The sequence below is a fragment of the Rhinichthys klamathensis genome, unplaced genomic scaffold (assembly GCF_029890125.1).
Source record: "Rhinichthys klamathensis goyatoka isolate OS25496 unplaced genomic scaffold, OSU_Roscu_1.1 h1tg000019l_1, whole genome shotgun sequence".
Taxonomy (NCBI): domain Eukaryota; kingdom Metazoa; phylum Chordata; class Actinopteri; order Cypriniformes; family Leuciscidae; genus Rhinichthys; species Rhinichthys klamathensis.
This window is the reverse complement of record NW_026606570.1, coordinates 5,843,925-5,866,133: the sequence shown is the minus strand read 5'-3', so window position 1 is coordinate 5,866,133 and position 22,209 is coordinate 5,843,925. Positions and strand designations below refer to the sequence as shown.

The following is a 22,209-nucleotide window of genomic DNA, read 5'->3' as shown; positions in this document are numbered from 1 at the left end:
TATTGATTATACTGTAATGTTGAATGGCTATAATTAATGGCTACAATTTTGGGGGAAAAATCAATAGAGACCAAAATAAATAAAATAAAAGGGTGCCATAAATTTAAATATACTGTCTTTGTTGTTTCTATATTGTTTTGGAGATTCGACGTTAAGGTATTACAATATAAAAATATATTAAAAATGTTTAATGTTAGGTGCAATTAATTACAGAAAAATTGTGATTAGTAAAAAAAAAAAAATGAATCGATTGACCAATTATTTTTATTATTATAATGTTTTTTTTCACAGCCCCAGTCCCTATTCACTTATGTAATATGGAGAAGAGCAACTTTGACATTCTGCTAAACATCTCTTTTTGTCTCTCTTGGAATTTTTTTTTTTTAATGACATGAGGTTTAGTAAATGACAATTTAGTTTTTATTTGGATGAACTAATCCTTTAACTTGTCTGTTAGTCTTAGTCACTTATGTTATAACTGTTGTCAAGTGGCTATCTAGTTTTGTTAGACCGACAAATACTATTTAGCCTCAAGGATCAAATATGTTCCTCTTGCAAAAGTGCCTCTTGCCTACATGATACCAGTGCCACATACCAAAGGTTACTTTGTGGAATAAAGCCTGTTGTTGTAGGTGTTTTTGACAATTTGGCCTCCTCTCATGTCACCTCTAGGTACGGTATCGGCGGGATCATGCCTCAGGTAGACAGATGCCCTTCTTCCCCCTTCTGGAGGACCTGATCAGGGACGTGTGTGACGGTGCTGCACTGCTGACTGTGGTCCATTACTACTGCCCAGACCTGATGAAGCTTGATGGTAGAGTGAAATAACAAACTAGTTAACTAGTATTTTTAAAGGAATTTCAGACCTGCGTGTAATCTCTTCACCGCTAGTGGCACCAAATTTAATCAGGTCTCCCAAACACTCCTTCTGCCTCCTCCACCCTGCCCCCTACTTCCTCCTAAACAGTTTATTAAGTAGACCCCCCTCCAGTTACGCCATTGGTTGAGACAGTTGTTGCTATGTCAGGCAGCTTAAACAAACAGAACATGTTTTGATGGCGCCACAGCTTACTTTTTAGGAAAATCAACATGGACCCACAGTTATTTACTGCACATTCAGCTGGAAAAAGAGAAAGTATTTTAACACACTGTCCCTTCAAGATTGGTGCTGCACTTCATTTTAATCTTGTAAATCTTTACATATGAAATAATTTGTTGATTGAGCCTTTATAGACATGTCAGTGTCATTGTTTTTCTCAAGATGCACAGCAGTAATGCTTTTTTTCTTCTTCTAAGGAATCTTTATAAAAAGCTACTTAAATGTCCTAATTGAACTAAGGCCTAATCCTGGGTTAATCTAAGCCCTGTCTGTGAAACCAGGTCCATGCTTTTATGGCTCACAGTATGACTTGCATAGTACAACGAGGAAAGAAACACCTGAAGGCCCAAAACTGAGCAAATATATGCAATTGGGTGCAATTACTGATATTTATATGGCCAAAAAGTAAGATGAAATTCTGATCTTCAACCAGATTATATAACGGTGTAGCAGACTACTTACAATGTACATAAATTGTCACTATATTGTCCAATAATATGTCTTAGTATGATGATATTTAAATGCTTATATTTAAGCTAAGTAGTTTTTAATTGTGGGGGGCAAAACATATAATGCAATGCAATACAATTATGATATAGACATTTACAAATAAATATTCCTCAAAAGTCAGATGTATCATATTTGATAGTCTAATTTGAACAGATTTCTCTAAAAAAATGATGTATGGATAATCAAATAAACCTAAGTTGCTTCGGTCCAGTAAATTAACTTCAGTAAAACAATCAGTAAACAATTCAAAGCAAAAAGACGCATGTTCCCACTACCTGAAAGGGCACGTTTTTAGAATTATACTAAAAGGCCTATTAGTATTAAAGTATTAAAAAAGTAAAAACTTTCAATCAGACGACAGAAGGCATTTAGTAGGTTTTTCAGCGATGCTTTGATTGTTGATAATTTCAATTTTAGAGGCCATAGAAATTTGCATATCAAATATGATACAGTAGGTATCTTGAAGTTTGTGTTTGTTGGTTTGCTTTTCATAATGTTGTTTGACTGTAGTTTTATTTCCCTGGTGGTGTATCTCGTAACGGTTCTATGAAATGTTCTTTTCTGATACTTCAACTCGCTAGCAAATATTGACCTCTTTGGATTCAGCCCTTGGTTTAGCGTTCATGAATGGCAGAGCCTGCATGCCTCAGGATAGCTTGTTTGCTAACTTTGTGTTTTGTGTTATCTGCAGACATCTGCTTGAAAGAGGTGACCTCAATAGCAGACAGCCTTTATAATATCCAGCTGCTGAAAGAGTTTGCCAATGAGTACCTTAACAAAAGCTTCTATTTGACTTTAGAGGACATGTTGTATGCACCTCCTGTGCTCAAGGTAAGTTATTCAGTTATGTATAATGCATCTCATCATTAACAGGACGTTTCATTTCCCTATGGATCTGTTCTTGATTTATTCCCTGTTTTTTTTGTGTTTTTTTTGCAGCACAACGTCATGGTATTTATAGCGGAGCTCTTCTGGTGGTTTGAGATTGTCAAGCCTGAGTTTGTCCAGCCAAGAGATGTTCAAGAATTTAAAGATGGTGAAGAGTTTTTTTTTTTTTTTTTTTTTTTACTGTGCATTTGTCATATTATTGTGTGATGTGCCTAAAGTTGTTGATTTGTGTTTTCTGCCTTTTTTGCTGACATCTAATTTTTTAATTAATAAAGCCAATATAATAAAAACCAATAAAGTTTACATGAAGCCTCAACCAACATCCTCAAAAGTTGGCTATTGTACTAATAATTTGACTTAATATTATCATTGCAGCAAGAGCAATGACTCAGCCCAAGTGTGCCAGGCCTACTGTGCCCATCTCCAATGCCACCAAACGGAGCTTCCTGGTGTCTCCTGGTGTGGTTGATCCAGCTCTTCCTGTCCAGAGCAGCCCGGAAGTTTGTAACAGGTACTTCCTGCACCCTGAAGAATCTGAGCCTCTGTAAGTGCTTCATGATTTTGTCTCTGTTCCATGTGTAAAATCATTCATTGTGGTAGTTGTTGGTGTAAATGTCAGTGATCTGGTCAAACATTGTTTCAATGTAAAAATATTCTTTGGTCATTCTCAGATTTCTTTCTAAATAAACTTATAACTAACATTCCCTTCTTGCTAAACTAAAACCATTTCTACCAGGCAGACCCCTACTAATTCAGCTACCAGAGTAAAAAAACACCATGCACCGACCGAGTGTTCACTATGACATTCTTCACAAAGTAAAATGATGAAACTTCTAATGCAGAAGAGTTCATTTATCTATTAGACTATGTTTCACATTTTAGTAGGCCACCTCTTAGAGTGTGTTTCAAAAAACTGTTTCAAGATGACGGTTACTTGGTTATCTAGAGGTATTACTGTTATTTTTCTTCGTTTTCTGAAAAGAAAAAAAATAACCTCAAGATAACCTTGTTAAGATTTGTTTATGTTGTAATTAGGAATGGGTCCAACACCCTATTTGTCAATTAGTGAGGTCGAGGTTATATTTAGATATTTTTTGTTTGTGTTTGTGCTTTAATTTAACTTGCTGACAAAGTTTAATCTGTAGCTGCATCCCCTTTAAAGCACAACCAGATTGCATCGCATCACATAGTTTTGCTCATCACTAGTCATGTGAGCAATACAAGATAGATAAATAATAATGTAGGACCTCTGTGGGCTTCCATATGTTGGGAAATATTCCTTTTGCATTCATGCATGCACTTTAGAAGGAACTTTGCTTGCATGATTATGATTCACGCTTGAATCATATATTGTCTCATAATGTCTTTTGCCTTGTCATGTTGTGCCTGTGTTTTTTCGGCATGCTGAGACAGTACTGCGCTGCCCTGCCCTGCCTAACTTAAATGAATTTTTACTTTGCTTACTTTTATTTCACAGGCAAAGTAAAAATACAAGCTACTTGGAAATAAAATACATTTTAATGTCATGCTAGTGCTCTGTAATTGTAGTATTCAGACTGTTTTAGATGAAGTTATTCTTTTTAAGGTCCTAAACGGAGCAGTGCTGCTTGTCTATATTTATCCATCCACATGGAAAATGTTTAATGTCAGTTACGATTAGATTTTGGCTGGATAGACCTCTGGGGGCCTGGAGATCATCCGTCCTATTTTTTTGTGCTGGTGGTTTGCCAACCATGTTCTCTGCTTGCTGTTTCAGTAATAAGGGGAGTTCCAGCTTCAGCCCCTCCCATCCACTTCTGCCACTGAGACAAAGACAAAAGAAGGCTCAGCCAGGAGAAGAAAGCACGGGTATGGCATTAAGCTTCTGCTGCCATTCATAGAAATACTCTTTAACTATTTTTTGTTGTTGTTTTCATGCTCACACGAACGGTACCCAAAAATTTTGAGTCTCAGATATAGTTAATTTTAGGGATGCACCGAATCCAGATTTGTGGGGTTCGGCCGAATACCGAATCCACTGGTTAAGATTCTGCCGAATCCGAAACCGAATACCGAATCCTACTCTCATCCTCAGTCCATTAACAAAGTAAACACATTAATGAAGTAAACAACGTGGATTTTTCATTTTATTTTATTTTAACTGTAAAAAAAGAAAGAAAAAAAAGAATAAGCAACATTATGCATTTTAACAGCGGCGATGATGTGTATTGTTTAGAGTCCTTGCCACCATGAGACAAATTGGCTTTGCAAATTGAACATGTAGCTCGACATGTCTTGAATTGCCTTCTTTTGACTGAAAGTACTGCCAAACAACACTTTTTCTGCTCAAAAGTTACATTTTCACTTTCTCACAGCCAACTGCATTCGAACGGTCCACCTACTGTAACAAGTGGAAATAAGATGTGTCCCCTTTAAGAGCTGCTCGCTCCCTATTGAACTGTCTGCAGTCTGTATTGTATGTGCCGTGCGCCTCGAACACCCCATGTATGCGAGTTATTTCTGTTTGATGCTCATTTTTATCTTATTTTGTTAAGTAACGCTGTGGACGGTAGAACGTGTGACAGACAGTTAGACGAGTTCGATTGGGGAATAAAGTGCGAGTTGTGAGATGCCAGTTGCCTCCGTGAGTCTGTTTTCTTCTTCCTGACACAACGCGTAACACTATGGGCTTGTTTGACTTGAACCGGCGCTGTACAGACCGATCGGTTTATGACATCAAAGTACCGCGAGAGCATTTCAAAAGCATAAGGAGCCGTCTGCTCTCCATTCGCTCTGATGTCATACTGATGATATGCTCTGATGTCATTCACCAATCGGTCTGTGCAGCGCCGGTTCAAGTTGAACAAGCCTAAGGTAAACACCTTCCCGTAATCAACGGCAGCGACATCGACGTAGCGCGCGTAGTGCAAGCCTAGGGTTCGGTGGAAAAAAATTCTAAGGTTCGGCAGAAACCGAACCCTGTTAAAAAGCCCAATATTCGGCCGAATCCGAAACCGAATCCTGGATTCGGTGCATCCCTAGTTAATTTGTGTGTTTTTTTTAAAGTTCCTTTGCTTAAACTTTGAAAGTTGGATATTTTGTCCATTTGTTTATTATTATAAACTTAAAGTTTAAATGTAATCTGTAACTTAAGCGGTTTAGGCAGAATACTGAGGATTAGTTATTTAGAACAAAGTCCTAACCAGAATATTTGAGTAATATGATATTTGGCTTAAAGAAAATGAAGTTGGTTTTAGCCCCATGATGACCCTTCCCACCCCATTATTTTTATGACTGTTAAGGCCCTTTTGGCCACTCAAGTTTTCATTCGTTTTTTTAGTACTATTTTTTTCCTGCATTATGGTAATGTGAATGAATGCATAAATTATGAAATATACTTACAATTTGTTTCACTCAATTTATGCTGATTTAGACAAACTGTTGTATTGTAATAATTACTACTAGTTAATTTTCATATGAAAAATGTGGGGGGTAGACCTAGATGTGTCAAGTCAGCGGTTGTTTTAGTGAGTGACTTAGAATTAGGTAATCAAATTCTCAGACTTGTGCTTTTCTTATTAGCCTGTCGAAATCGCTCCAATTCTTTGACGCAAGAAGCTCACTCCAGAGGATCTGTGGCTTGGTCAGATAAACGGCAGAGGTACAACACTATTGCTAAATATAAGTACTTAAAACATATTTTAAGACATTACATTGATTTTATATTTAGTTTGGTAATTCTTATCAATTCTTATCATAATAATTAGGCCACTGTCTCAGCTGAATCGGTATGTTCTCCACTCTGCTACGGACAGCGATGCAGACTTGGCCTCGGGCGACAGCGTTAGTCTGACTTGCTCTATCAGTGAGGACAGCCTGGCTTCCACTGTCACACCCAAGCACCAGAGCCATCCGGGTCACGGCAGTGTTAAACGGATCAATGGCCATGCTCTACTGGGCAACGTTAACATGGATGAAGAGGATGAGCTGGTAACCATTGCCAGGGCCGATTCATCTAAGGACGACATCACCCTGTTAAACTCTGAGGATGCAGAGCGACAGAGTGCTACCCCTGGTGCTAAAACATGCATTTGGGGAAGACAGGAGGAAGCATCCTCAGAATCCCGAAACGCCAGTTTCTTCCTGGAACCTTTGATGCCTGCAGTTCTCAGGCCAGCCAAAGAGAAGTCCGTAAGCCTGAATAAGGAAGAAGAGTCAGGAGAAGGGCGGCATCGAGGGTCAGCACGAAGAGTGGCAGGAGCAGAAAGTGCTCTTTCATCTACTAGACGGAGACCTCCGCACACCATTAACCGGACCTTTACCCCCAACACCAGCTCTGAGTTTGAGACCACTATCGAGCACAAATCCAGTGAACTTGTGCCTCTAGCCCCTGGGCAAACGCAAGCTTTCAAACCACTGGTGACAAGTAGCGTTGAGCAGTCTTCTGCTGAGCGGTCACCTGGGTTTTACCTTCATTCATCTGTGCCTGAGGACAAGAGCCCTGTCCAAGCATGGGACATCCATCCAGGGTCTGATATAGAGACCGTGGAGACCATTGAGGAGCAGGATGCAGAGCTCACCAAAGAGCTCCATCCAGACAAGAAACAGTTCTATGAGGAGGACGAAGAGTCGGCCAAACTGTGCGAGGATATGAATGTAAAGGAACATGTGGATAAGGATGGTGGGAGCAGGTGCTCTAGCCCTGGCCAGCAGTCCCAAGTCAGCAGTGTGGCTAGTGGCAGTGTGCGTATGACCAGTTTTGCAGAACGAAAGATGCTGAAGTTTGGTAGCAACCAAGACATCCGGTCCAGCACAAGTAGCTCACAGCGCACAACACCTGATGGCTCAGAGAGTTGTCCCCTTCCTCTGACGTCCTGGAGGATAAAAAGAGACCAGAGTCCCACACCGCAGAACAAGGACAGTACCAACATGCTGGCCTCTGAACTTGTTCAGCTTCACATGCAACTTGAAGAAAAGAGACGTGCAATTGAATCCCAAAAGAAGAAGATGGAGGTCTTCACGGCAAGACAAAGGCTTAAGCTTGGAAAAGCAGCCTTCCTGCACATAGTAAAAAAAGGGAAGAGTGACACTCTCCCTCAGCCTACAAAGTCTGAGTACTACTTGAAAGATGGCCAAAAACTCAATCAAGAGAAGTCATCAAAAGATGATACCTGTGTTGATTCAAGAGATGGGCCGAAAGAGGCTGAAGAGCCAGAGAAGGCATCTCTCGAGTGGGCAGGTGGGGGACCTGTGCCCCCTAGTGCCTTAGATATGGATGAAGAGGTAGATCTTAACGAATGCAATCGCTCCATTGAGTTGCTGAACGAGGCCATAGGAAACATTCAGCAGAAAATGATGCAACTTTCAATCCAGCAGGAAGTGCTTATGAAGCAGAATCTCCAGTCTCCAACAGGTGCTGCTCAACCACCTAGCAGTGACCAAAGTAATGTATCTGAAGCCAGGATCAGAGCTTCTATACATTTCGTTGAACCAAGTGGCAGCCCTGTGATACGAAAGCCGCCCAAACTAAGTTCAGCACGGCCCCGTTCCAAACCATCAGAGCTGTTGCTTAAGGAGCACAGCAAAGGGCAGAAGAGCACTACTCCTACACCTACTGACAGCACCTCTGCCAGGTTCATTCAAGGAGCCAGGCCCCCCAAAACAGAGTCTGAGGACATTGTGCAAAGCTCTTTTAACAAAGGGAATCCAAAAAGCACTACATTCCACCTTAATGATGAAGCTAACTTGAGGATGGTCTCTAGGGAACCAAGTTCTGTGGCGCTTGGTGTCACCTTAGAATCTATGTCCAGTACCTTACAGGACACTGAGGCTACATTTGATGATGGGCCAGCCAGGGATAATATCTCCTCAGAGGACATTTCTAGAGGAAAAGTCAATCTTATTGAAGTAGACTTGTCTGATTTGGCTTCCAACCCAGATGAAGAAAGCACGGATGTTTTGGATGTCACCACCGATGGAAGTGATGGGGAAAAGAAGTCTGGAATGGGCTTCTTTTTCAAGGTAAAGTCAGTGCAGTGAACAAGACATTAGACAAATATTTATCTGAAGGAAAATGGGTTGTATTGTTCTGGCAAAGTTTTTATTTTATGTACTGCTAACATTTTATTAGTGGAATCCCCTAACCCAAAGTATTACATTACATGCAATTTGTCCTACTTCCACTTTCACCTGGACCTGTAAGCAAACCACACTGAGCAACACCCTAGCTAAAACAAACAAAAAACTCTCAGAACGCTATAGCAAACATATAACAACTATAAAGCCTGGAACACACCAAGCCGACGCCGACGAACTAGCGCTGATGAAAGCCGACTGTGTTGTCGCCTCGCGTCGGGGTAAAAGTTGCACTTGAACACACCGAGAGAACTACTGCCGACTGTTAGCTAGAGTGCGCGTTCTGCGCCTGAGTGTAAATGAGACAACTGTCTATTTCTGCAGATATATTCGTCTATATTCGTTATATATTCAAAAAGGGAAACCGACGCTGCAGGCTGCAGATACACAAACCATAAACAAAGCAGTGCGTGCTTACCGTTTTAAATATCAATCCTGCTAAACACTTTCTTTATTCCACTCCGCTCGTGTTAATATTGAAATATTCGCCAAGGAACACTCAGGTAAGATGACGTAACATAAGAACAGCCTTCTATCTGTACCGTTTTGACTTCTTTGCTCGCTGTGTTGCTATTATTCTCGAGCATTGACTCTTTCATTAAGCTGAAAAGCCAATCAGAGTTCCCTCTTTCACCGACGGCCCGACACCGATTCAACATGTCGAATCGGCTGAAACAAAGCCGACGAGGACCAATTTCAGCCGACGGCACGGAACCGTGCGGAACACACCGAGGAAACTTAGTCGGCCGACGCACAAAAACTTGGTGTGTTCCAGGCTTAACATATAACCCTGGGGAAACAGCCCAGAAAACCCTAGTGTTTCAGAAAATGTAAAAATCCAAAAAGTTTTGTTGTTAAATGTCTGCAGGATGAGCAAAAGGCAGAGGATGAATTGGCCAAAAAGCGAGCAGCATTTCTGCTGAAACAACAGAGGAAGGCAGAGGAGGCACGGCTCCGCAAGCAGCAGATAGAGGCTGAAAGTGAGCTGAAAAGAGATGAAGCCAGGTATTGACAACCCCTGAAGTGCCGTCCTCCAGGAATATAAAAACGGTAAAGAGAAGCTCTGCATTTTTTTATGGAGTTTGTTTGTTTAAAGCCATTCTTCTCTCCCAATTCCAGGAGGAAAGCTGAAGAGGATAGAATCAGAAAAGAGGAGGAGAAGGCTAGGAGAGAGTTGATAAAGCAGGAATATCTTAGAAAGAAACAGCAAGAGATGTGTGAGGAGCAAGAACAGCCTCAACCCAAACCGAAGACCAAGGCCAAAAAACAAAGGCCAAAGTCTGTGCTGAAAGAAGAACCTTCAATGCATATGCTTTCCAAGTGCCATGCTGCCAGTAAGTTTTAAATCATGCCTTCTGTTATTGCAATATTGCTGAGTTACATTTTTGCTAATAAACATTTGATTTAAACTGAAATAATGAAACTGTCCTTCACCAGATGAGAATCTCATCAGTGCCCAGTCTGGTTCTAATCTATCACTGGCCTCTGTGGCCACCACTGAACCAGACAGTGTCAATTCAGGAGGGGCGGGATCTCAACGGTAAGTCCTACCCACTGTCCTACAGGGTGTGGGCCTATGTATTAATTTGTTTCAGAATCAATTGAATGTGTTCAGACTGTGACCTCCAGAGCACATTAATGTTGCTGTTCGTTCTTTCCACAAATAGAGGGGAATCAGTAGAATCATTTCCAGGCCTCAGTCGCAACTCCAGTCGGACTACAGAGAGAGACTGGGACAACGGTTCCACCGCGTCTTCCGTTACATCAACGTCCATGGCAGAATACACCGGTGAGTTTTTCACTTTCCATTCTGTTGGAAGCAAGTGGTTTATACTTGTGTTGATGCTCAATAGCTGTGGGTACCACGTGTTGGTCTCATGTACTAAATTATTTAAACTTCCTAGGATTCCTCTGCACCAGGACAACATCCTGGGTTAAAAACCGCAGCATGCTGCTGATATCATCTCGACCATGCATTAGCCAGTATGTTTGTCTTTGTGCTTGAGCACATGCATGTTTTGCTTGTGCAGACATTAGTGGATGAGTTTGTCCTTTAAGCCTGAACTCTCTGAAGTGTCTCTAAAGTGATGTTTGGGTTCATGTCAGTTATTTGGGTAATGCTCAGAATTGCGTAGTTACATTACCATTGATAAATTTTATCTTAACATTCACCGCAGAGAACCTTTGAAGCATGTAAGGCAATGGATTGTTAAGAAGGAGAATAAACAGGTTTGTGGCATTTGTTGGGTGTCAGAATGATGGACGAGGTAGTTTAGATTGTAATCATGGAGACTGAGAATCTCCTGTACGCATCAATGAGAGCTGTATATTGGGTTCAGAGAGGGACACCATGTCCTAGCCAAGTGACATAACAAATTGACGAGCGATAAACGCAAGTTGCTCCACATAAGTTTAATTATTAACATTTAAATATGTTCTGTTTAAGTGATTTTTCTCATGTCGTAAAGCTTTTATTTTTCACTTTCACTGTGGACAGAAAAATAAAGAAAAATAACAATGCTCTGAAAAATGCAGTCTGCTGCATATGATCAAATCTAAGTAACGGTTGTGATACTATGTCTTTGGTCCTCTACAGAAGTCCCAGTGAACCTTTCTTCTCATATTGAAAGTTTTTTATTCAGCAAGGAAAGTGACAGCAAAGCAATTTATGATGTTTCGAAATATTTCGGCCTCATTTGTTAACATTTAATGAATGTGTTAACTAACATGAACTAACAATGATCATGTTAGTTCACAGTGCATTAACTAATGTGAACAGATACAATTTTGGATTTTAATAATGTATTAGTAAATGTTGAGATTAACTTGAACTAAGAATGAACAAAACTTCTACAACATTTATTAATCTTAATTAATTTGAACTAATGTAGTTAACTAATGTGACCTTATTGTAAAATGTTACCTTTTTAAACTTTCTATCAGTTTCCACAAAAATATTCAGCACAACTGTTTTCAACATTGACGATGATATATTCATATTTTGACACATTTTTTGTGTGTAAGTGTCCGATTCCAGAATTGGAATTGATTTTCGATTGCTAACACTAATCTTGGTGATCATAAGATACTTTTTTAAAACATTTAAAATGTTCTCCTTAAGTGTTATATTGAAGTTGTAATATTTTTTTTATATAAATATTTTGTCACTGTAGGACCCAAGCTTTTCAAGGAGCCGAGCTCGAAGTCCAACAAGCCAATAATCCACAACGCCATCTCTCATTGCTGCTTAGCAGGGAAAGTAAATGAACCACAGAAGAACTCCATTCTTGAGGTGTGTGACCAGTTTGGAGGTTCATGGCATGCAAATAATATTGTGATGTTGCCAATACATTTTGATAATGAACTATAGTCATTTAATTGCCTTCTTTTTGACCTGTAGGAGCTGGAGAAGTGTGACTCCAACCACTTGATGATTCTCTTCCGGGACAGTGGGTGCCAGTTCAGAGCCCTTTACTCCTACTTCCCCGACACAGAGGAGATCCACAAGCTCACCGGCACAGGGCCCAAGAGCATCACTAAGAAGATGATCGACAAACTCTACAAGTACAGCTCGGACCGCAAGCAGTTCAATGTAATCCCCGCCAAGACCGTGTCCGTTAGTGTTGATGCGCTGACTATCCACAACCACTTGTGGCAAGCCAAAAGACCCGCAGGACCAAAAAAGAGTGGAAAGTGAAGTCAGATGGCACTCATAAGATCTGCACTTTTACATCGAGGCCAGTAATCACTTTTCTGCTTCCGTCAGAGTTTGGATGGAAGAGGCTCGCTGGACAAACAAACAGGCATGAGTCAACATGCACTTCATTTGAATGTGTTTTGGGTTGAAGTAGTCCTTTACCCCCAATCCTGTGGTCTTTTTACCTGATTAATTTTTTCGCTACTTTAAGTATTTATTAGTTTGGCACTGAATAGCGAAACGCTTCCCCCATGATTGTTTTCGTTTGATTTGTTTCCCTCTTTTTTTTTTTGCAAGGGATGTGAGTATTCCTTTTACCATCTTCAAAACATGTCTGCTGCCTCTGAGGATTGCTAGAACTCGAATTCATGTAAAAAAAAACAAATAGCTGACTTGCCTATCAAACAAACTTTTTTTGCCTCCGAAACATGCTGCTCCTTTGTTGTCGCTGGGACAATCCCAGGTCTGCGTACTTTTGGCCTTCATGCGTTGTGGTACTATGTCTGTTTATTCAGTGCTTTAAAAAAACAGTCAGCTGTAGCCCTTTTTTTTTAAACTCGATTGTCCTTTCGATAGGGAATCAAACAGATCTCGATACGTGTCAGACGCAGTTATCTTCTCTTCTACTCTGTAGCGGCCTCTCCACTAAACAGTCTTTACTATGGTGCACTTATGATCATGTTTTAGTGCTTTTATTATCATGCAATGTAACCATGTTGATGTTGGCACTGGAGCTTTTTCTCATGCGAAGAGCAGCATGCTCTGTTATGAAGAGTGTCGCTGTAAACGATTTGAATGACAGTATTTAATATATTCATAATCGGTTACTTCCCTTGCAGTCGCTGTCTACTTATTTACCAAGGTTGAAAACATTCCAGAGCGAAAAGTGTCAACACTGCCGACATCCTTTTGTCTAGACGTTCGAGAACACTCACAGAAGCCTCGTGTTTGGTGTCAAGATCAATTGAGTGTTGCACATGCACTTTATTATTATTTTTTTTGCTCATGAAGGTGTATAGCTGGGGTAGAATTTCAAAGGGCTTACTAAACCATTTTTTTGCTCCTAAAGCTATTTGTTGAAAAGAGAAGGTACTCTGTTATACACTGAGAAACACTAACACCGAAAAGAGCACACTGACAGAACCTTAATGACTCTTAAACTACTGTATCCAAATAATAGGTGTTAGACTTGTCTATACGTCGCTGCATTTTGTTTAATTTTTAATTGCAGTTTTGTATATTATGTGTTTTTATATCTTAACTAAAAGATTGTATTGATGTTGATCACCTGTTTTGTTTTTTTTGTTTTTTAAACACTACTACTCATTCTTGGTCATTTTGCTTCATTTATCATACTATTATTTATTTTAAATAAGAATGAGAATTAATAAATATTTCAAGTCAAAACATTCATTCTCATTTTTTTCCTTTTTAATTGTTGACATTCTCATCTTTCTTCCACTTTATTTTTTAACACCTCTTGCTTTATATAGTAATTGCACTTTGCCTCATACAGTTATGAATATTAGCATCAAGTGTTAAACATTGTACAACATTTACTTTTCATTTTTTTGGCAGTTGATAAACTTTTATATCAATAGCTTTATTGTCATTGGGTGATTGCAAGAAAATATGGTAGTTTAATTACTGGGGGTCTCGTGATGGGCGTCTCAACCTCTGCGAACTGGAATACCGTAGGCCGTGCTTCATCGACAAGAACTGTATCCTTGACAGTCCACTGATGACACAAGTGTATCGTGGCAACTGGCAGTTTATCCACAGCGGGGGACTCAGGTCAGGCATTCGGTGGACTGATGGTCATTGGACAGGAACTCTGAAGACATTGTTTTTTGCTGTTTTTCAATATGCACGGTGAGTATTATTGCACTTCGATTTAATGTTGGCTTCGAAATCAACCAAATTGTGATATAAACAGATGTTTCTTTTCCTCTGCCCAGCTCTCTTTATTTTTGTGGTGTTCCAGTGCATACATGAAGCATGGTGTCAGTCCTGTATACAAACAAATACAGACTATGTTTGCAAGGAGATTCCAAAAGGTAGGATGGTCTGAAGTCACTTGATATTCATAAAAAGAATGTGCGGTTACACTTTATTTTGATGGTCCCCTTCAGACATTCTGTTGACTAGAAGTAATCTTACATCTACATGTCAGCTAACTCTCATTAGAGTATAAGTAGATGGTTAGGGGTTGGGGTAGGTTTAGTAGAACAAGTTAACATGTTACTTGCGTTACTTATAGTCAGTTGAATTTCTGTCTGGGGACCATCACAATAAAGTGTTAGTAGACCGTCTGCTTAATATCTGCTAATACTCTAATGAGAGTTAGCTTACATGTAGGTGCAACTTTAGTTACACTCAACAGAATGTCTAAAGGGGACCATCAAAATATGGTGTTACCAATTGTGCTTGTAATCTGCCAGAGAATACAAGTCAAGTAGGTCAGATAGTGTCAACTCACTATTTTCAAAGGTTTAAATAAAGATTATTGGAGGACTTTTTTTCTTTCCTTTCTTTTCTTCTTTTTTTGTTTCTTACAAGAAAATACTATTTTAGTCTTTCTACTTCAAAATTTCATGTTTAATTCGATGTTACTTGATATTTCATTGTAATTATTTGTGAAATGACCAATGATAAGCTCCTTCTGAAGCCAAACAGTTTAACGACTGAAAGTGGTTATTCACTGGAAATCCTGCTTGAGCTCTGGTCACCATTGACTTTCATTATTTGGAAAAGTGCAGTCTGGACATTCTTCTCAACATATCCTTTTGTGTTCCACAGAAGAGTCATAAAGGTTGCATTTTTAGATGAGCTATCCCTTTAACAGGAGTTTCAGAATAACACACATTTCTATTTCTTTTTCTTTTCTAGGTTATCCTGCTGGCTTGACCTCTGTGTATATGTTTGTGAATGGTTTAGGAGACATCAACTTGTCCATGTTTAACAGCACAAATCTGACCTCTGTGAACAGACTGACTATGACAGGCCAAGGTGTCACAGCAATAGGGCCACAAACCTTTAATAAGTTTCAGAACCTCAAAACTCTTAATTTGGACCGTAATCTTCTTTCCCAAGTCTCGTCAGACTGGTTTAGCCATCATTATGCACTTGAGACACTCGGATTGTCAAATAATAAAATCACTACACTGGATCACAATTCTCTTGAAGGGCTGTCAAACCTGCTCATGCTGGATTTGTCTCAGAACCAGATTCACACTATAACCCAGAATAGTTTTCTCAGTCTTAGTAAACTGAGGCTGTTAAACCTGTCTAACAATCAATTTACGTATTTGAGTGCGGATTTGTTTCTTCCACTTAACGGCACAAAGATCCGTTTGGATGGAAATCCCTGGGACTGCTCCTGCTCTGTGAAGGACTTTGCCAAATACCTGAGAGGTATACATTAATTTCCATCTCATACTTAATCTAATGCAGCAGAAATATCCAACATAACATTATAAGCAAAGAAAACATGCATCACCTCATCCTCATTCCATTTTTTTGTTCAAAAGAACAATTTTGAATTGTAATATTTTACAATATTTGTGTTTTTACTGTATATTTGATCTAACAAATTACTGTTTTTTTTTCATAAAATAAATCCCTTGGTCAGCATGAGAGACATTTAAAAAACCATAATCTCACAGACTCCAAACTGCATGAATAGTGTACATGAGGTTTATGATAGATAATTTTCATTTTTGGGTGAAACTGGATTTTAAATGACTTTCAAACATGTATGCAGGTCTGCAAAATGCCTCGCTGCTGGAGAATGAGATGTTGGTGTGTTGTAACAACCCTCCTGCGCTGAAAGGTCTGCCAGTATGGCAGGTACCAGAGTGTGAAACCCCCACAACCGTGGGCCCTAACACTACGAGTTGTATTAATGCAAGCCTTACCACTGGAAGTCCTGCCACTGTAATTACAACCAAACCTCTCGCAATTGGACACTCCACATTAATCATTTTAATTGGTATGTAGATTTATTGCCTTACCTCAGCCCCCAGTTGGGTAACTTTCATCCACTGTGTTAGCTTGTGTTGGGTTACAGTATGTTATGTTGTGAATGACTAACCTTTTATTATTAACCAGTGGTACTGTGTGCCCTGGTACTTGTCATTTGTGTCCTTTCAGTACTGTACCACAGGAAACGAGAAAGGAAACATCTACAGGCTGTAAAACCTTCTTCAGAGAGATCAGAGATTATACAGGCCAGTGAAACAACTGCAAAGAGCAACCGAGAGGAACACAGAAAAGTGAAATCTGAAATTGCTGATAAAACGCAAATTGCCACAAGAGAGGTCTTACTAAGGACAAACCAGATGGTGGTTGGAGATGAGAAGATATCACAGATTTACCATATTTATTCATCAAGGACATATGAAACTAGAGAACCCATTAAACGCGTGAGCTCCGCCGGGCCGGTCCTCTGCAGAACAGAGATGTTTGCTAAACAGATTGAAGAAGTGGCCACTGAGGAAGTTGGGGAGATGAATGATGAGTATTTCAATGGATGGATGACCTCAGAAAAAGACAATCTGAATATGAATATTGAAGAGGCGGAAAAGTTGGAAGACAGAAAAAACGAGGAGAGTGATGGATTCACTGATGAGTTCAGTAACACCACAGACACTCTGGAATCACACATGGAAAGCCTTCGAGAGGAAAATGAAGATACTGATAAGAGTGTTAAAGCTGGAACAAGTGTAGACGAAGATGTTCCTCAGAATGGTGTGGGGATTGATGTGTTGGAAGACCTGAATGAGTTGACCGTTGGAACAGGAAGCAGTCAAGATATTCTCCAGGTAAATCATGCGACATCCCAGTCTGAGGAGACTGCTGAGAAACTGCCTTACCTCACGATTGGTGCTGATCCAGAAAACCAGACTTCTGTGGTCGATCAGCACACTGCTAAGGTTACATCTGGACCTTCGAGACCCATTCGGCGGGTACTGACCTGGCCTCCGACCGCGGTCCAGTGGAAGAAGCAGTGGGCTCAAAATCAACAAATCCTCAATGTGTTCCCCAAACTAATATTTGTAACCGGTTGCAGGCATGAAATCAGACCATTTCATCCCAGGATTTCTCCTGCAACCCTCCCAACCGCCCCACATTTCAATGCACTGGAGTTTCTGCCAGAAATCACAGCCCCAATGGAAGATGTCAGAGTCGCTATTGATGAGGACACTTACAGGGCAAGTCTCGAGTCATCCACTCAAAAAGTCCAGCATTTCACTGCACAAGAACACTTCACCAATGCTAATAAATCACTGAGGGAAGATGGCAGAATTTTTACAAATGAGGAAACATGGAGGTCAGATCTTGAGTCGACCGTCTTCTCCGACTTATCTTTTAAAAACTCGCCTATCGAAGAAAGTGAGGTCTGCTCTGAATTGTTCAGCATTTTTAATCCATCATTTGGTGGCAGCAAGTCAAAGCCTGCTGTCGGAGAGGAGATAAACAACAGGGATTACATGGAGGAAATGCAGAGCGTGAAGAAAAGGACACACCGAGATCACCAGAGTGAGCAGGTTGCTTCAGAATTCCAGAAGCAGTCCAGGAGAGTTGAGAAAGCGGCACCAAGAGCTCAAAGAGACCAGCGGCGGGGTCAGGTGTGTAACGGCTCTGACTCAAGAGCGCCCCCTTCAGGAGGTTCTCCAAAAGATGACAGCCTGTTGCTGGGGAATGAGTACACCTTTATAGACCTGCTACATGAGGTGGTGGAAAATCATGGGCGCTGGACTCGAGACCGATGGAGACAAACACAAAAAAACAAACTCAAGCACAAACAGAGTCGTTAGGCGCTGGAAAGATATACAGTATAAAAACATGATTGATTTCACAAGATTTTTTTCCCCAAGCTGATCTGGTGTCTGTGCCACATTTAAAAAAATGACAAATGTTATGATCTTTAAATATGAATCTGTTCTTCAGCTCTGTAGGCAAAACCGGCACAACAAAAATACTGTAAAATATGCTAAATATGACATTCTGTTGGATATGGTATGTAAAAAATATCAACTGTAACAGTACTTTTTTTTTTTTATAACAGACTAGTACACACATTTGGTATTTTTACTGCATCATTAAATGTAAAGTAAAATGTGTTAAATCAGGTTTATACTGTGATTCTATACATCAATAGTTATAATATCCATTGGTTGGAAAAACTGTCACGTCTCTGGCTGCATGCAGCATTTATTGATTCATTCTTACATGTTGGTACAGACTTCATTTAAGAACGTGTACAAAATTTAGAAGTTGATGTATTGTTCAGTACAATCCAAAAACAGGAGCCAGCAAATGTAAACATGGGTCTCGGACACATTTGGCAAGATTAGGACATGCATGGTCCATGTTTTCTATAACTACTGAAAAATAAAACAAAGACATTTTGTAAATTACAACAGCTGTGATCAGCTGGTCAAGATATATTTAAATCGTAGGGAACTAGTAAAAATAGAAGACATCTGCAAGCTGTTATTTTGAACATGCACATTATGCATATCCTTTCCAAATGATGGCTGGAAATTTAGGGAACAAATATTATTTAAAAAAAAAACAGTGACCGGTGGACAGAATGTAGGTGACATCTTAACACAAGCAGTAAAACATGAACATAGTCTGATTTACTGTACAGTATTCCGAGTAACATGTCAAGGGATGGTAAAACCGGAGCCTTAGTAACACCCCTATAAACTACTGACAGGTCTTGGAGCTATGCTAAGCAATAAATAAACCGATATGCTAGATCAATGGAAGCTAAATAAGGCAGAAAACATCATAAATACACATTTCTGAAATATTTTAAACCATAGCTACAATGATTTCCTTGTTTCGTCACTTTCATTGTCATCTCACATTTCCTTATGGAGACAGACAGGTAAGAGTTATATGAGAGGTATTCAAACTTAGCTACTTTGAGCAAAGTGGGCATTCACATCTTCTGTATAATGAAATATTAATACGCCTGTCTGTTGAAAGAATAGAAAGATTAAAAACAAAAGCAGCTTTTCATGATAGATTGAAATGTCAGCTCCATATATTCAGCTAGAAATGGTGATGGAATACAGAAGCACGTCTTGATACAGAGGGCAAATAATTTGTTTTTTAAATATATTAATATAATCCAAAAAATACAATATAAATAATTTTTTCGAGCCATTATTTCACATTTTAAATCACTCATAAATTGGTTTCATTTATGTAAAATGTATTGTGAAATGCAAATGTTAAAAAAATGTTTTATGTAGTTTAAAGGGTTACTATGTACTGCTCTGTCAACAGAGCTTTGTGCAATACAACCGGCAACTCCAAATGATGTAGGGCTTAATTCAGGTTGATTGGGACACTTTTTCCAAGTCATTTCAATTTAATTGCATCTGTTTGTCTGCCTAGATAGATTTGAATCAGAATCAGATAGATTTTTTTTTGTCTTAAATGAGCAGTAGCAATGTACATTTTGTAACCTCCCGCCCAAATAATAATACTAAGTACTTAAAATAACTCGAATAAAATAGTTTTTTTTAAATACTGTGCTGTTGTAAAAAGAAAACAAACGAAGAAAAAAACACTAGGTAGCTTTGAGAAATGTCACTGAAATACTAATGTCTTCTATTGCATCTACTATTATCTTTTGTATAACCCAAAAATACATTCAGTTTGACATCAAACCTTTTTCAACACTGATTGTGTGTATAGTATACCATTTGGCATCTCTTCAATTACACCTAATCAAGATCCATGCAATATGTATGATGCACCTGAAGCACAGTTGGCTTTTGCATTACAGTTCCTGCGAATCTTCATGTTTGCTGTTGAAGAGGTTCCATTTTTTTGCTGTAAACTTCAAATCATATGGCGATGAACTTTACGTTCTGTTCTCGGCCCATGTAAACTGGTATATGATCACATTATAATCATGGCGTTTGGTTACATCTAAAAGCTTCAGCTTGGGATTAGCTTTTCCAACTTCAAACGTAAAACTGTGCTTTGAGGATGAAATCACAACAAAATACTGTGAATACTAAGAGGTCACTGAGCATGTAAAAGAATAAGTGGACTAACTTGTATATGTACAAATATATGTGTACTATATATGTGCTATATATGTTAAAAAAAAATAGCACTGATGTAAACTAATTCTGTTCAATATCATACTGAAACCCCTCACATGTATTACAGGGCAGTATCCAGTGTTCTGGTCCACTCAGCTCAGCTGACTTATGTAATAGTTGTTTCTCTCTGCTGTGTTTAGCTGCCCTCTTCAGTACTGCTTTACCTACTGTTTCTGATATATACTGCCCTATAAATCCAAAGTGCATGGACAGCCTGTTTGGTCCAAAGTGATTCGCACTGAGCCATGTCTCAAATACAAAAATGTAATAACCAGTCACACTCAGAGAAGTCTGAAATGTGCCACGAGATTCTACATGTCTGTGTGGTAGAAAAGAGGAATCTGTAGATCGTTTCAATGGAACAGTTAAAGCCGTTTGGCGTGGTTGGGCAGCTTGGGTTGTCAGTGTGTTGGCACATGGGTTGTATCTGTGTGGTTGGTTGTGTGTCCTGACACTCTTCATGCAGACTGTAGCAGCTCAAGGCGAAGGAGGGAGGGAAGTAGGGTTAAAGAGAACTTCCGGTTCTTACAGATGGGTCTCGTCCCTCGTTTCAGCTCCATAGTCTTGCCGTAGCTTCGCTCCTGCTGGAGCCCCTGGGAGATTGTCAGGGACGTGTGCCAGCGGATCAGAGCGGATGATATAGCTATGGGAAGAGTGGAAATCAAATTGTACGGTTAAAAACCAGCTAGCTAGATCCAGCACACTGTCTGTTTAAAACCAATTGCTGATTCATAATGAAAGTCAGGTCTATCACAAAATGTTGAAAAAATTAAATAAAAACCAACGTCAAAGTGTAATTGCAAAAATAACTAGATTTGTGTGTTTTCTATAGAATACTGATATATGCTTAGCAATGCAAAACTCACCATCACAGTATCTTAGGAGTTCAGAGTGTTAGCATGTTGCCATATTAATAAGGTTCTGGATGGTTGCTAGGGTTTTATGGGTGGTCTGATCACTTTGAGATGTAATAGCTCAATAAGCTGGACAATTTAAAGGGGTGGTTCCGAATTTTGGACATCGGGCCTCATTTCCAAGTTAGCCTTAGTGGTATTTATCAGTGGAGACAGTTTTCAAAAATTTTCATCCAGTCGTTCCAGTTGCATAGTTCGCCGGTGCTAGGCTAGCGCGAGTCAACGGTAACTGCTAGCCTGCCATTAAAAACAGTTTTACCCACTCCACAGTACACCGAAAGCAAATAAATTATAACGCCAGACTATCGATGTAAATGTCTGTTGAGAGAATAATGTTAGAAATCAAACTACCCTTTCATTGCATTGCAATAGTTATACTTTGTTCCCTGTATTTATTAGCACAGTCTACAGCAGCAGTGATATGTAGTTACCTAGGCAACCGAGAGGGGTAGTGCAGGTAGTTCCGACTGTAGTGCGCTTCGGTTCTGGGTTTACTTTTCGGCGCAGTACTACTAACCAGAGCAAAGTAAAATTCCGCCATTGCTGAGAAACTAGTTCCTGTAAATGTATTGCGATCATTGAGATGCAAGAGTAGTTTGATTTTTAACATTATTCTCTTAACAGACATTTACATCGATAGTCTGGCGTTATAATTTATTTGCTTTTGGTGTACTGTGGAGTGGGTAAAACTGTTTTTAATGGCAGGCTAGCAGTTACCGTTGACTCGCGCTAGCCTAGCACCGGCGAACTATGCAACTGGAACGACTGGATGAAAATTTTTGAAACTGTCTCCACTGACAAATAACACTAAGGCTAACTTGGAAAGGAGGCCCGATGTCCAAAATTCTGAAC

General features: G+C 39.6%; 3 protein-coding genes across 17 annotated transcripts in view; 2 read left to right on the top strand and 1 right to left on the bottom strand.

Annotated features, from left to right (window-relative positions):
• The window catches only part of camsap1b (calmodulin regulated spectrin-associated protein 1b), a 34,524-nt gene extending 20,932 nt beyond the window's left edge, over positions 1-13,592 (top strand). For 5 of the 7 annotated variants that reach the window (XM_056237099.1, XM_056237107.1, XM_056237083.1 and 2 more), the window contains 13 exons: positions 673-814; positions 2,301-2,440; positions 2,549-2,645; positions 2,873-3,041; positions 4,254-4,345; positions 6,059-6,137; positions 6,244-8,497; positions 9,480-9,616; positions 9,731-9,945; positions 10,049-10,151; positions 10,279-10,400; positions 11,785-11,903; positions 12,012-13,592. In XM_056237099.1, coding sequence (XP_056093074.1) covers positions 673-814; positions 2,301-2,440; positions 2,549-2,645; positions 2,873-3,041; positions 4,254-4,345; positions 6,059-6,137; positions 6,244-8,497; positions 9,480-9,616; positions 9,731-9,945; positions 10,049-10,151; positions 10,279-10,400; positions 11,785-11,903; positions 12,012-12,308 — 3,966 coding nt within the window. In that variant the 3' untranslated portion in view covers positions 12,309-13,592. The remainder of the gene's footprint in view (positions 1-672; positions 815-2,300; positions 2,441-2,548; positions 2,646-2,872; positions 3,042-4,253; positions 4,346-6,058; positions 6,138-6,243; positions 8,498-9,479; positions 9,617-9,730; positions 9,946-10,048; positions 10,152-10,278; positions 10,401-11,784; positions 11,904-12,011) is intronic. The other 2 variants (XM_056237075.1, XM_056237091.1) reach the window with 2 other exon arrangements.
• Positions 13,593-14,010: 418 nt separating this feature from the next.
• Positions 14,011-18,127, top strand: LOC130072896 (uncharacterized). The gene is made up of 5 exons (XM_056238216.1): positions 14,011-14,180; positions 14,267-14,365; positions 15,198-15,722; positions 16,072-16,299; positions 16,419-18,127. Exons 1-5 carry the CDS (start codon positions 14,174-14,176, stop codon positions 18,125-18,127), a joined length of 2,568 nt encoding a protein of 855 aa, XP_056094191.1. The 5' UTR covers positions 14,011-14,173.
• Positions 18,128-20,613: 2,486 nt separating this feature from the next.
• The window catches only part of kcnt1b (potassium sodium-activated channel subfamily T member 1b), a 104,359-nt gene continuing 102,763 nt past the window's right edge, over positions 20,614-22,209 (bottom strand). For 8 of the 9 annotated variants that reach the window (XM_056236928.1, XM_056236980.1, XM_056236937.1 and 5 more), the window contains one exon: positions 20,614-21,086. In XM_056236928.1, coding sequence (XP_056092903.1) covers positions 20,969-21,086 — 118 coding nt within the window. In that variant the 3' untranslated portion in view covers positions 20,614-20,968. The remainder of the gene's footprint in view (positions 21,087-22,209) is intronic. The other variant, XR_008804067.1, reaches the window with a different exon arrangement.

What these genes read in the sequence shown, in the direction of transcription:
- LOC130072896 (XM_056238216.1), top strand. An exon ending in CTTTGCCAAATACCTGAGAG is followed by an intron (nt 15,723 to 16,071) that starts GTATACATTAAT and finishes ACATGTATGCAG; the next exon opens with GTCTGCAAAATGCCTCGCTG. An exon ending in CACATTAATCATTTTAATTG is followed by an intron (nt 16,300 to 16,418) that starts GTATGTAGATTT and finishes ATTATTAACCAG; the next exon opens with TGGTACTGTGTGCCCTGGTA.